At 33.6% G+C, this 13,117-nt stretch overlaps 1 protein-coding gene across 1 annotated transcript in view; it reads right to left on the reverse strand.

Moving 5' to 3' along the window:
* Positions 1 to 13,117, reverse strand: part of RYR3 (ryanodine receptor 3) — a 233,982-nt gene that overhangs the window by 127,975 nt on the left and 92,890 nt on the right. Inside the window, exons 21-30 of the mRNA XM_037394911.1 lie at positions 10,355 to 10,571; positions 10,055 to 10,159; positions 8,435 to 8,538; positions 7,902 to 7,985; positions 6,002 to 6,161; positions 5,436 to 5,583; positions 4,292 to 4,497; positions 3,395 to 3,569; positions 1,517 to 1,725; positions 92 to 276 (exon numbers count right to left, since the gene is read on the reverse strand). Coding sequence (XP_037250808.1) covers positions 92 to 276; positions 1,517 to 1,725; positions 3,395 to 3,569; positions 4,292 to 4,497; positions 5,436 to 5,583; positions 6,002 to 6,161; positions 7,902 to 7,985; positions 8,435 to 8,538; positions 10,055 to 10,159; positions 10,355 to 10,571 — 1,593 coding nt within the window. The remainder of the gene's footprint in view (positions 1 to 91; positions 277 to 1,516; positions 1,726 to 3,394; positions 3,570 to 4,291; positions 4,498 to 5,435; positions 5,584 to 6,001; positions 6,162 to 7,901; positions 7,986 to 8,434; positions 8,539 to 10,054; positions 10,160 to 10,354; positions 10,572 to 13,117) is intronic.

The raw sequence follows: 13,117 nt of genomic DNA on the forward strand, positions 1-13,117 counted from the left end.
AAACTTGAGTGTACAATAATAATAAATAATAATAGAACATATTACATTTACATTGAGAGCATGAAATATGACAACTGAAACCAAGCCTAACCGTTTTTGGAAAACATCAGATGAAGCATTTTCCACAACCATGCTGAAGTTGAATGATGAGCGGAACTCAATGGGCATACTCAAACGGCAATATATCATGTCTGAGTTGCTGTTTTGTGTGCCAAATGTTTTGTGAGTAACTTTTAACCGAGGTGGACTCTCAATGGTTCCATCAATTCTCCATATCTAAAACCAACAGAAATAATTTTAAATTAGTACAAGAAAAACACTGCAAACTGTCATTAAACAACTAGAAGATGAAATAAATGAAACAGTAAACTTAAATTTTTCAAGATTAATTCATTTCAAATCTATGCAGCTTTCTTCTTTGACAAGGAATCAAGCCTGAAGAGCAAGAGAAGCAACAGATTCAGTATGTCCTGATTACAGTACATATTTTCAAATTGTTCCACATAGCGTTTTCAAAAAAAAAAAAAAAGTATAATTTTCTTAAATTAATTCACTTTGAGTGCACAAGTCATCAAAATATTGCTTCATAAGCTTTCTACCACAATGAGAAATCTTCAGATTATTGTTACAAAGTCTGAGTCTGATATTATTATTTTCCCTTGTACTGAAAAAGTGTGTATGCTTTTAAACTCAGTGTTAGGAACATTTCAAAAAATTTTAAAGACAGGAATTCAATTCAAATGATCCTGATAAACTGAAAAAAATGCTTAGATCATTTAGTTGGAATGCACTGAAGTCCATTTTGTTTAAGAAGGAAATATTCAAAGACAAGTACTAGGGAATAATTGACTAAAGACCTAAATTAAAGTAAATGGCCTAGGGTTTATAGCAAAAAAGCTGATCAAGAATTCAAACATATATTTGTGGAATATATTAATACGGAATAATTTATAAAAACCACAGGATATATTATTCTGCTTTCAAGTAGATTAGTTAGGTAGTTGTGGAATTCCTATCGCTGGTGCACTGTAAAAATGAATAAAACAGATACCACTCAGTGCCAACACATTTACACTTAAACGTCCCTCAGATTAGCAAAGTAGACTAAGTCAATCTCTTTAGCTCACACTTGTGTTATAAGTGATGCTGAATTCAGCTGAACAATTTTTATATATTTAAGAAAAATGCATAGTAGAGGTCTAAAAAATGCAAGCTCACGTAAGATAGAATATTAAAATGGTTTTAAGAAATCACTATTGACATGTTTTAAGAAGCTAACCACAACAACATAAATTTGTAGGACATATAATAGAACAGATAGGTATATCCATACGAATGGTAATACTACCATAAATGAAGCTGGAGATAGACAAGATCATCTGGCATTATCTAAGTGTGACTTAATAGATTTATATGACAAATTATCTGATGACAGTAAGTATTAGTAAGGGTTTAATGTCTCAGCTTGCTAAACAAACAGTTGATAAACAGGTGTCTCCCTAACATGTAATGTTACCTCAATGTGAGGATGATTTTTTGGCACATTGACAAATGTTGGTAAGCGTTTACTAAACCACATAGCAACCTCTCGGTTCATGTTGACAGCAAAAGGTTCAAAACCTTCTTGAAGGCCGCACATTGTATAATACTTGAATGTACTGGCATCCATTCCAAGGTTCATACGACCAATCTGAGATAGACCCAGTGCACAAATGGGAACAAAACCTAAGAAAATGATACAACAATGACAAGAAAAGAAAAAAAAACCACCAACAGTAATTTATTTGGAGAACACAAGCATTCTATTTTGGATCCATCTAATGAGAACTAAACTTTAGCTCCTACAAGTAATGCACATAAAGTGACAACAGTAGCAAAGTTTTAAAGCCATCTTAAATACTAATGTCTAAGTTCAATATAAATGCTACTAAAGCCCCTCAGGACTTAGGCAATGAATGGACATTAATATTTAAATGAATGGGATACTGTGTATAAACAAATTTAACAATTGTTATTAGTAAATATTAGTAGATTTGTGTGAAAAACAAAACAAAGTCAAGTCAAGAGGTAGTTTGTGGACTAATTTGAAAAAACCAAGATTTGCTCAAGTCAGTAATTCATTTACTAGAAGAAACAGTTATCTTCATCATTTTTAGACTAATAAACATGCCTTTATAAAATGAGTTGGACACTGAAAGACAATCTTGGCTAGACTAAGTTATTTACAAATGGAAACTATGCCCTCTGAGGGCACTGAAGGTTCAAAAGGACTTTGAGATGAGATTCCAGTATCTCAGTACATCTGTTTAAAATTTAGTAGCTGTAGCCATCAGTAGCTGTAAATTTGTTGCCAACTTTCATCCCTCCATCATTCGTGATGGAAAAATACACACTTCTTTAATGCTGGCAATTTTTATGATCTTTTGGTCATAAATTTTTTTGGTCTCCATATACCCGTATCAGCCAATAGACAGGGATGAAAGGCTGTTGAATTATTATTTCTCCATCCCTCAATAAACAGAACTTGCAGTACCTTCAGGGAAAAGCCAACAGTTCAACCTCTAAAGGAGAAATTTTCTCTCCTACACTTCAACTTTAAGCCTTCAGAAAAGCTTTCTTAAGGCAGTCCAGAGTTCTCTACCATTAGAAAAACTGTATCAATGGTCAGACCAAAAAGGGACAGTGAGCAATTGCGAAGTCTTCTGGCAATTACTAACAGGTATGAAGCTACTACTGATTGCAGGAGATATGCTTCCAAAGAAAATGTCAACTAAAAAATAAAACAAAACAGTTTGAAAATATTCCCTGCCTCCTTCAATATAGTCATGTAGATACTACTGCTCAAAAAAACCAAAGGCCAGAAGCAGAAGAGGAAAAATAGCTCAGGGATAAGTGAAATGCAGATTAGCTATGAATAGGATGGAGGAAAAAAAATTACAAATCAGACTCAATTTATGTTGCAAAGATTTGTTCTTTTGGTGCAGCCTCTTACCACATAGTACTCACTATAACCCTTACAGACAAGAACATAATACGCGTGTGCTCCAGTGAGATAATCAGAGACTACATTATCAGCTTTCAGGAATTTTTCAAGGTGCTTATTATTACCACTTCTTAACGCTGAAGTTAAGCTTTGAGTAAGTAAGCTTGAAAAAAAATTACTCATTCTGATTGTTGAAATCCCATTGATAACTATTTGTGGTTAAAGGAAAAAAAAATTAATCTGTGCCATATAAGCACTCTTAAAATAAATTTTTATGATGGTAGCGTATAGCACATCTGAAGGCTCACATCACTGAAATATGAATTCTCAGCTTACTAAACCATTATGACAGACTAGTTTTTTTCTGGGTTTTGTCTTCTTAAAACCATATAACTATAAAAAGAAAATTACCACTTTCTATTCCAAAGTCAGCAAACGCAAGTTCTGAACCTTTACTGGTTATAAGCAACTCTCCATTCAAAGTAAAGATAATGGATTGGTCATCCAAGTTTATCATACAGCCAACCACGTCTCCTGGTTGCCAGCTTCGTCCAAAGAATCCACTGCCTTGATGCCAACGCTGGCCCTAAACAAAAAAAAACATGTAAACAAAACCCCACTGTGCTAAAATTAAAAAATTAAACACAAAATAAACAAACCAAACAAATTATTTCATCTTCCAGGATCTCAAAGTAATTTGCAAACAGTACTGATCATGGCTTTCATATAATTAATGTAACTATTATCTTAGTTATTTCATTTAGAGAAAATAAGGCATCCTAACTTCAGTAACATACAAACAGCAATTCAGAACCTGGATGATACTGTTCACTGGATTCCAGTTTTCACATGTTGTGTCATTATCATCCTTCCTGTCCTTTAGGAGTCAAGTATGGGAACAAAGAATGTGCAGAAAGCAGAAAAGAGAAAAGGGAAAACAAAACTGTGGTTCTCTCTTCCAGTCATTGAAGAAAGTTTTTTATTTTTGTATAACACCACTTGTAAAAAAAAATAAATAAATAAATAAAAAAAAAGTGAATGCTCTATTTCGTTTGTGCTTATGACAGACAACTTTACTCATTTGGGTATATCCTAGGAAGATTGATTTCAACTAACACGCCTTTGTTAGCATAATTTCCATGACCAGAATCAAAATGCAGATACTATCCAGCATGAAACAGAGCTCAGAGATATCTTTATATGAACCAAAAATATTCCAGTAGTGGATCTGGAGTATACAGAAGAAATCTATACTGTAGCTCTCTGCCTAGCCCATTCATAGGTCAAGAAAGATAAAGATGTACTGACTTTGCTTCCTTCAAATACAAATGCTTGGTCATCAGCTCCCAACTCTACGTCAGGTCGACAGCCTGGCCTAGCCCAGCCAACACGCATATCTCCACCTGTCACAGCCTCAAATTCAAAGTACCACTTTCCAGACTTCACTGCATAAGACCGTTCTGCTCTGAAAAACCGTATCTTGTCAATGCTGACTTTTTCCACTGTTTGGTCAGCTGTAAAAATAGAGAAAAAAATCCACCTTTTATAATTAGATGAAACTATTAATGCCACTGTTTAGCTTTTCATCTGTCCCCAGTATTTTCTATCTCTGGAAATAGCCATTATCTACCATTGCATGTTTAAGAACCTTCATGTAAATGTTAAAAAAGGAGGAACAGTAATCAGCCTACAGAGGCTAACACATTCTAATTCTATACAGGATGAGTGATTATCTGCTATTGAGAATCAGAATATCTCAAAGTATCGCTCAGTGCAGAGCCCCAAATACAAAACTGACTCAAGGAAGTCTCAGGAATGTAAGATTACTACATGTAATGCAATCCAATGCAGTAACGCAGTATTACAATACAACAAAATACTTTCCTACACAAGTCAACACATTTAGAACATTTTAAAGCTGTTATCAAATAAGTTCTATTTTGGTTTGGGTTTTATCAAAAAAAATTACAGTGGTATAGCAAATATGAAGGAAAACTTTTAGAGTTTATGCTTTTGATTTTAATTTAAAAAAATCTGAACTTGGTGCACTTCTTGTACTGCCTTTTAAGAACAGAGTTTGACTTGAAGCAGTCAAACCTAATCTACATACCATGTAAAAAATTCTTTTAAATTAATCCCATATTATTTTCTTTCTTTCATTTCCAAATGAAAACCATGTCCACTCACAATCCAGATTTTCTCCAATCTAAAATCATGGAGATTAGAATTATCATATCATTAACTAAAACCAATCTTTAAAAAAAAATATATATATCTGAGTAATACATAAATAATTTACAAAGTATATTTGTACCTTTCATTAAAGTTCACTGCAAAAATATACTACTACTTAATTCATATTTTATGTTTTCCCTATCTGTTTCAGTATTTTATGTTTTTTTCCCAGCACTGAGGGGAAAAAAAGGCCATGACTCTCATTGAAAGTACATACCTATCTCTTGGTCAGGTGGCTCGATACTATAACCATAGCCCGCAAATGTTCTAACAGCTTCACGGAGGCTATCTCTGTTTGATTTTTTAGTACGTTCATCTAATAATGCATATGGCACTAGCCGAGGATTACGTTTGTTCTTAAGATCCTAAAAAGGGGTTATAAAAAACGAACAAGAAAACTGTTATAACATCACAAAGATTTTATATAACGAGACAGTGTATTCTGAAATAATGTTAACTTTACAGAAGAGAAAAAATATTGAGGAAGAACAGTTCTACAAATGCAAGGCCAAATGTTAATAATATTAAAAACCTAAAGACAAGAATGAAAAAAGAAGTATGAAAATATGTTCTCATACATCCTGCAGCTATAACCATACAGTTCTGACAATCTATTCAGACTTGCATGGGCAAGGCTTCTTTTCCTACTCCCCACCCCCTCTAACTTTTCCAGACATGACATGACATTCAAGAGTTATCCTTTTATTTAATATTCCCAACTGACGTTCTAGAAAACAAAATGTCATGTTCCTTACTTATTCCAAATGCATCTGAAGTCCTTACCTGCTGAATGCCATAGGTCCATCCTTGCTTTATTCTGTCTTTTGCCCAGACATTATGTGCATTTTCTGCTAGCTTGTCAACTAGAAATTCTTGAGAAGGTAATAATTTCACTTCAGAAAGATCAAGAGGAGCAGGTTTATAACCATTTGACATCATATAACTGTAAGCCAGCAAAGGAAAACAGAGAGTCAAGATAACTCACTAATGGTATTTAAAGTTTTCTATGTGGCATTCTTCACTTTCTCTCTCCACTTTTCAATCTCCTACTCTTCCATTTCTTTGCAAAATCCCTGCATTACATTTTGTCATTGACTAGGATATAAATTGTATTCTAGTAGTCTCATTTTCCAGCTACTTACACCCTATGTAAAATTAAATGTGACCCAGATCCATATGTTCATCCATCTAAATAGTTTCTATGAAAAAAACAAACTGTTATTAAATGAGTACTCCTTCTATTTTTTTATATTTGTTATTCAAATCTTTCAAGTACTTCCTATTTTAAAGATCTCCATGATGACTCCTTATGAAATTATATTTTATTCATTATTAAGTATGGTATTTTTTGTATACTAGTCTGTAAAGATTGCATTACCATTTTTCCAACAGAAGAAAACATATTTTAACTATCGTTCTTCCCAATTTTTCATTGAATAAGTAGTTCAGTAGTTTTTTAGTAGCAGATATTACCCTCTCCAAACCTTCCACATAGTATAAAGACTGTTGTTTTAGACACATGCAGACAATGTCTTGCTCAAATGAGAGAGTTTCCATTTGCTAGGATGATTTATGTAGGCAATAGATATTTTAAGAAGAGCCAGAAACTAAGAGTTATTTGTTCTGTTATTGAAGACAATAGTATCAAAACAGAACTATGATATACTGTCTGCAGTGTGAATCTTGGGAAAAGTTGGGTTTTTTTTAATTAATGTCATCAACTGGATCAAGATTACCATCTCTCATATAATAAAACCATTCATTTTACTGCTCTTTTTAAAAAACCTCACTGCTTCTCATGGATAAAGTTGTTTCAGGAAAAAAGACATCTGTGGGTTGATAAACTGATGCAAAATGGCAACTATCCAAATCACTGTTTCTGTCTTCAAGTTTTGTTACAAGACAGAGCTTTAATCTATTCCAGGAGGACTACAGAATTCCCACAGACAATGCTAAAACACAGATGTAATGCCTGATTAATCTTTGCCACCTTTGGGGTGATTACTACTGATGATTTAAAGATGTCTAAATACAAATGATCATTCAACTGTTTTATCTCTGACTATTACAGTTTAGCTACCAAATAAAAAATAAAGCAAAAACCTGACAGTATTTTATGCAATAATCTACATATTTACATTTCCTAGAAATGTGCAACATTGTGAAAACAGCAATTTTCGCTTTTTTCCTCTTCTTTAAAGAAATGCATTAAAAATGTCTCTGGAAATGTCTGCACATTGAACAAACCTTTGTTTGGAGGGGAGGGAAGGAGAGGGTGTAAATCGAAACAGGAGTTATGGGAAAATAGTAAACCCCCTTTCAAGTAGATCAATTTACCATCATATACATATCTTATTCTTTGCTAAGTGGTAGAAAAGCACCGAGATGTTGCTTTTAACTTTGGAGTATCTATTCTAAGATCATGTAATGCAGATATAACTGTATGTGGTTTAAGTATGTGACCATTCGTGTCTCTGTGAATCACTCCACAAGATGATTTAATGCAGCAGTATTCAGTCAAGCATCATCACAGGCAAGGTAAAGGACCAACCATGTGCTCTGTAAGTCTGTATCAGGTATCGGGTTCGTATCAAGAATTTTTTAAAATGACCTTATGATGGTTTTGTGTAATTAATACCCTGTCGTTACTAGTAATATATAATAGCTATCATAAGGTACATACTTTTTAGGAAGTTTGACTTTTTTAAGATCTTCCTCAGCTGCTGGATGAGCATGAACAATGTGACATCCAAGGGCCAAAAGCGTTCTGTCAATATAAAAAAAAGGCAGTAGTGAAACCTTATAGTGCCCACCCATTTTATAAATTTATTTTGGTTTTAGAATAAATACACAGAACTAATAATATTTAAAAACAAAGGAGAAATTCAAAGCAATGGAATTTCAAAACTCAACTGTATAACTTATCAGAAATAACAAATAAAACCTTCAAAGTCTAAAAAATTAAAACCTGTGGATTTAAAATTGTGCCACTTTATTAAAACCAACAGCACTTGGTGGCGTTTTTTTCTTCATATCTCTGTAGACACAAGATATTTCTAAATTGCTCTGAATGTGTTCCTGGAACTCCTAGCAAAGTTAGCAGAACACACTTCGAATGAGATAGTCTAATGTTTTTATATCTTACAGCAGTACAAAGTGCTTGAATAAAAATAATAAAAAAATCCCACTTTATTTTCTTTTAAATTTAAAGCTCACTTGAGGGTTTCAGTTGACATTTGTAGATTATAATTCTTCTCTGTCTCAGGTAATCTTGAGAATTCCACAAGACAAGGATGATGCCTTTTATTATCATCCCGTATCTGTAACAAAGCAACAGAAAAGAGTACTTCCCTGGTACCAGATTCAGGCCAGAATCAAGAGTAAAAAAGCAGTTAATTCTTTGCAATAATAAAGACATTGTAAACAATATCATTTATCTTCTCTCAATGACAGTTACACATCATTACATAAATGAACTTCTCCATGATTCATTTATAATAGACACTGTAAGTACTCCTCCATAACCAACAAAATCAGAAAAAAATACAGCGATTTCATGTGTTCTGCATAAATACATTAAACACAAGAAAGCAGGCCTGTAAACTCAATGAACATTTCTGCTGAATGCTTGAGTAATACATGCTCAATAGAGCACAATGTGATCTATTGTACATGTTCTGATACAAAAGTCTTAATGAATCATTTGGCAATGTTTTCCAAATTCCACTGGAATAACGAAGCAGAGCATTCTTTTTCTGATATTGACATAAGTCTGAATATTTATCTGACTCTTAAACAAGTTCTTTCACTCAAGCGCTTCTATCCTGATGGTAACTAAGCCATGACATTTCACATACAAAAACATTTTCCAATTGCCAAAGCTCAGAAACATTAAAAAGGCTAGTAAAGCTCAGAATTTTAATAGCAATAACATTTTAGCAGATAGTATGATAGAGTTATTGAAGAAAAAGGTAAATCAGATCTGTAAGTAAAACCAGCAGAAGATAAGACAAGGAAAAAGATTCTTCTAAGATAGGATACAGTTGTGATGGGCACATACAGGACTATTCCAGTAAAACTGAATTTGAAAGGAAGCAAGATGAAATAATCTAAATTTAAGACAGAACGGTCTTTAGAATTTTTTATTATTAGGGGAAGGTACCGATTTTAATATAATTGTTTAATTTAATACAATATTCTGAATACAATATTTTTGGCCTACACTTTTAACTGTTTTTCATTTGGTGACATCCGTTGGACAGGGAATGCCTTGTCATACACATTTAAATAATATTGACCAGATGGTCTTACACTCTTCAAGCTGTTGGGTTGTACCACATTATATGGGATCATTATAATGGTAAGTTTTAACTGTAAATAATTAAATAAAACCCCTGAACTCTGAGGAATTTGAACTTTTACAAAAATCACCAAAAGCCTTTCTCCATTATCAACAGAAGCTAATTTCTACACTGGACTTTTTCCTTGTTATCTCTTTGATCCCTAATGTTAGAGTAACCATAGTTGAGGGCACGTATTGGCACGATTTTCAGAGGAATTCCATCTTGGTATAGCTAGTACGTTTCTCAATTAAGGTATTTTTTCAAATAGTTAACTACTTACAGTGCTAAAATATATATACCTTATTTATATTCCAAATTTGCCTTCTAACCCCTGGTTAATATCACTGTCTCCTGCCAGCTTACGTTACCAGCAATAAACGAACAGGTACAGACAACCGTTAAACACTCTGTTCAGCTTCTAAATCCAGGTTTTCTGGTAGAAGACTTAACCTACTGTAGGTGACTGTACCCAGACAGCTCATTCAAAACATACCTTGCCATATGTCCAGCCCAGTTCTATTTTGTTCATTCCCCACAGCTCATGAATATTTTCAGCTAGTTTGTCCCTGATCTTTTCAAGATGAAAAGGAAGAGCAATCTAAGAAAAGAAAATAAGAAAGGGTTCCAGTTACCACACCTTGTAGAATCAAGATCATGTAGTTCAGTTAAATACACCCCAACACACAAATGACGAATTGCTAAGAAAGGGGGCAAGCTATCTTAGATTTTATATTGTGAATTTAAATTGTGTTAAGACACCTTTTATAATCCCGCCATTGCACACTTAACATACCTGACTGGTGTCTATTGGACAAGGGATAAAGGAAGCTTGGGAGAGGAATTGTGTTGTACCCAACAAATCCCTCACTCCATCTGAATCTCTCTTATATTCTTTCACTGGCTCCAGTTTCATCTTCTCTTTTGGAAGTAATGCTTCATAACAGGGAGCATAGCCAGCAGGAGGCAGAAATTTAAACTCTCCATGACGTCCACCCAATAAAAAACGAACTCTGTGCAATTTTCAATGAAGAAATTATACTCTCAAATAGTCAGCATATATTAATAGTATAAATAAATCATTTAGAAACTCAAGCATTTATTCGAATAGCATTTACAAAAATGCAGGTGTATTTATTTCATGCTTTGACAAATACCAGAGTAACCAAGCATACATACTATCGATAACACTATCGCCTACCAACTATTTTTTGAAAACTCTTTTGGTCAAAGCAAAACTAAATATTCAATACAGTAGCATACTTTCCAAAAAATAAAAGTTTTTTACTTTAAATCAAGTGGTGTAAATTGTGAATTTTTTAATGCATTTGAATGATCTGCAAACACAAATCTAATTTAAACTGGACTGTTACTCTAAAAAAATCCCATAAGGACTATTTATATACCACTTAAAAGGTTTAAATGAACTTCTCAGTGCATTCATGCAGGCAGTTGGCACATGAGGAAAAAAAACCAGAGGATATGGTGAAAAAAGTCCACTATAATCATATCATGTAAATCAAGCATACAAAAATATACCAAATACTACAACTGGGAATGAGTTGCGGAAGTGTACCTAAAATTCCTATTAAACTCCTATAGCTTTCTGTTTCTCCTCAGACATGTAATTTTCATATAAATGTAAAAGATACAAAAGACAGCCAGAAATAATTAAACAGATTGATTTAGTTTAATGACTACTCCTTTTCCTTCATTTTGGAGTTGGGCTGTACATCGGAAACTGTGACTGCCATTCTAGCAATTTGCTAGTAGCTATACTTTGTTTTTGTAGCCTGAATGACAAGACTATGCTAAATAGTCTTTTGCTTACTACGAAGGCTGTCTGTGAAAGACAAGATCCCCATGATAACCGTATTTAATGCACCTTGTTTAATTACTAAAAGCAGCTGGCATTTGCTTTTAAGATGTTGACTTTTCATGTCAACTAATCCAGACCTCCAGCTTCCCTAAAAACATGTTGGAGGGCTCATTTAAAGTTAATCTTGTGTTTCATTTCTTTACCTCTGCATTTACGTACTTTTTGAGAAGACGTTAAATAAATCTGAATAAAAGAAAAGAAAAATAGAAGAAAATAAAATGAATTCTCAATACAGAGCTGCTGTTTAAATTCCTTGTTTATTTGAATGGCTGTATTGTGGTACTATAAGCAGAGTTTATAGCACCATTGGTAGAAGGAGGAAAAAAAGGACAGATAGGGAGAAAATGCCTACAGTAAAACACAGAAAAAGAGATTGTAGGAAAGCAGGTGCTGACCAGGATTTAGAGAGGAAAAAATGATGATAGAATGATAAAGCATACCCAGAACCAGAGACTGAGAAAGACACAGAAAGCAGAGGAAAAGCAGGTAAGCCAAAACAGAAGCAGAAACATAGGAGTTTGTGCCTGGTGCAGAACACTCTTCTCCACTTATGAACTCAGGATTCCCATCTAATAATCTGATATTAACAAACACAGATTACATATAATCTGTTACTGCCATCAACTACTATTAACTACAAGGGAAAATTCTCTCACAAAATACACAAACAGCATCAAATAAGAATGAAGAAAATTGATTACACCAGTTTAGGCAGATTTCTTACAGAAAAATTAATGAACAGTTTCAAAAGCTCTTGTACTAGTGCAGCTACATAGTAGGGTCACTCCCTGAGAACAAATGAAAGTTGATTTATTAAACCCTTCCCAGCCCTGCTTTATTCTGTTTGGTCTCTGTTAGTATTCTTACCTAAGAGGTTCTCTCAAACATGAGATGCTCAAAGTATTTATCTATTGATCACAGAAGGAAAAGCCCATAGAGAACTACTTATCTGATTTACTTCACAGAAACAAAGATTTCTTTTTCCTTAAATTGCTAAATGTATGAACTGTTTATAATCTGAGCCTTCTTTTACTTATGAAAGCTATATACTTCCTATTCTGGCCAAACTGAACCTTCAGTTCTCAAAAATTACCATGTATAAGAGACACCCTCCTTCAAATAACAGCCAGCCCTTTGCATCTTTTCACTCCTCCACCACAATCTCTTTCTCCATTCCTGATTATCTCTTCTAAATTCAGCAGTTTCTGGCAGCTATTGACATCTAGACTGTTAGTATTGTTTTCATAGTGAAAAATGTTCATAACTTATCTATATTTTATGCATAAATCATGCTTGGCCTACAACAGACAGAAAAATCCTAACCTTTCTTATTGAAGAATTCTCCTTAATTGTCTTTTTGTCTTTCCTTCCTAAAATTGTTGCCCGTCAATACCAGCAAAAAAAATGCTCTAAAATGATCTGAACAGAAATTAGTCATGTTATGACAGCAGTGCAAGAGTTAGTCTTTTGTGGTTGCATTGGCTTTGTAATGTTAACACAAGGTTTTTGGCCACTTACGTAGACTGACATTTGCAGGTTTTATGAATAATTTAAAGGTAAGATAACACAAGAAGCCTGAAAATGTCCAAATCTCAGTATTTTAGCTACAAAACAGGTAAGAAATAGGCAATATTAGTAATGAGATTCTAAAACTGCTTCTCATCAGTTCTTTGTATTTCC

This window comes from Falco rusticolus, chromosome 7, assembly GCF_015220075.1.
Source record: "Falco rusticolus isolate bFalRus1 chromosome 7, bFalRus1.pri, whole genome shotgun sequence".
In the NCBI taxonomy this organism is placed as follows: Eukaryota; Metazoa; Chordata; class Aves; order Falconiformes; family Falconidae; genus Falco; species Falco rusticolus.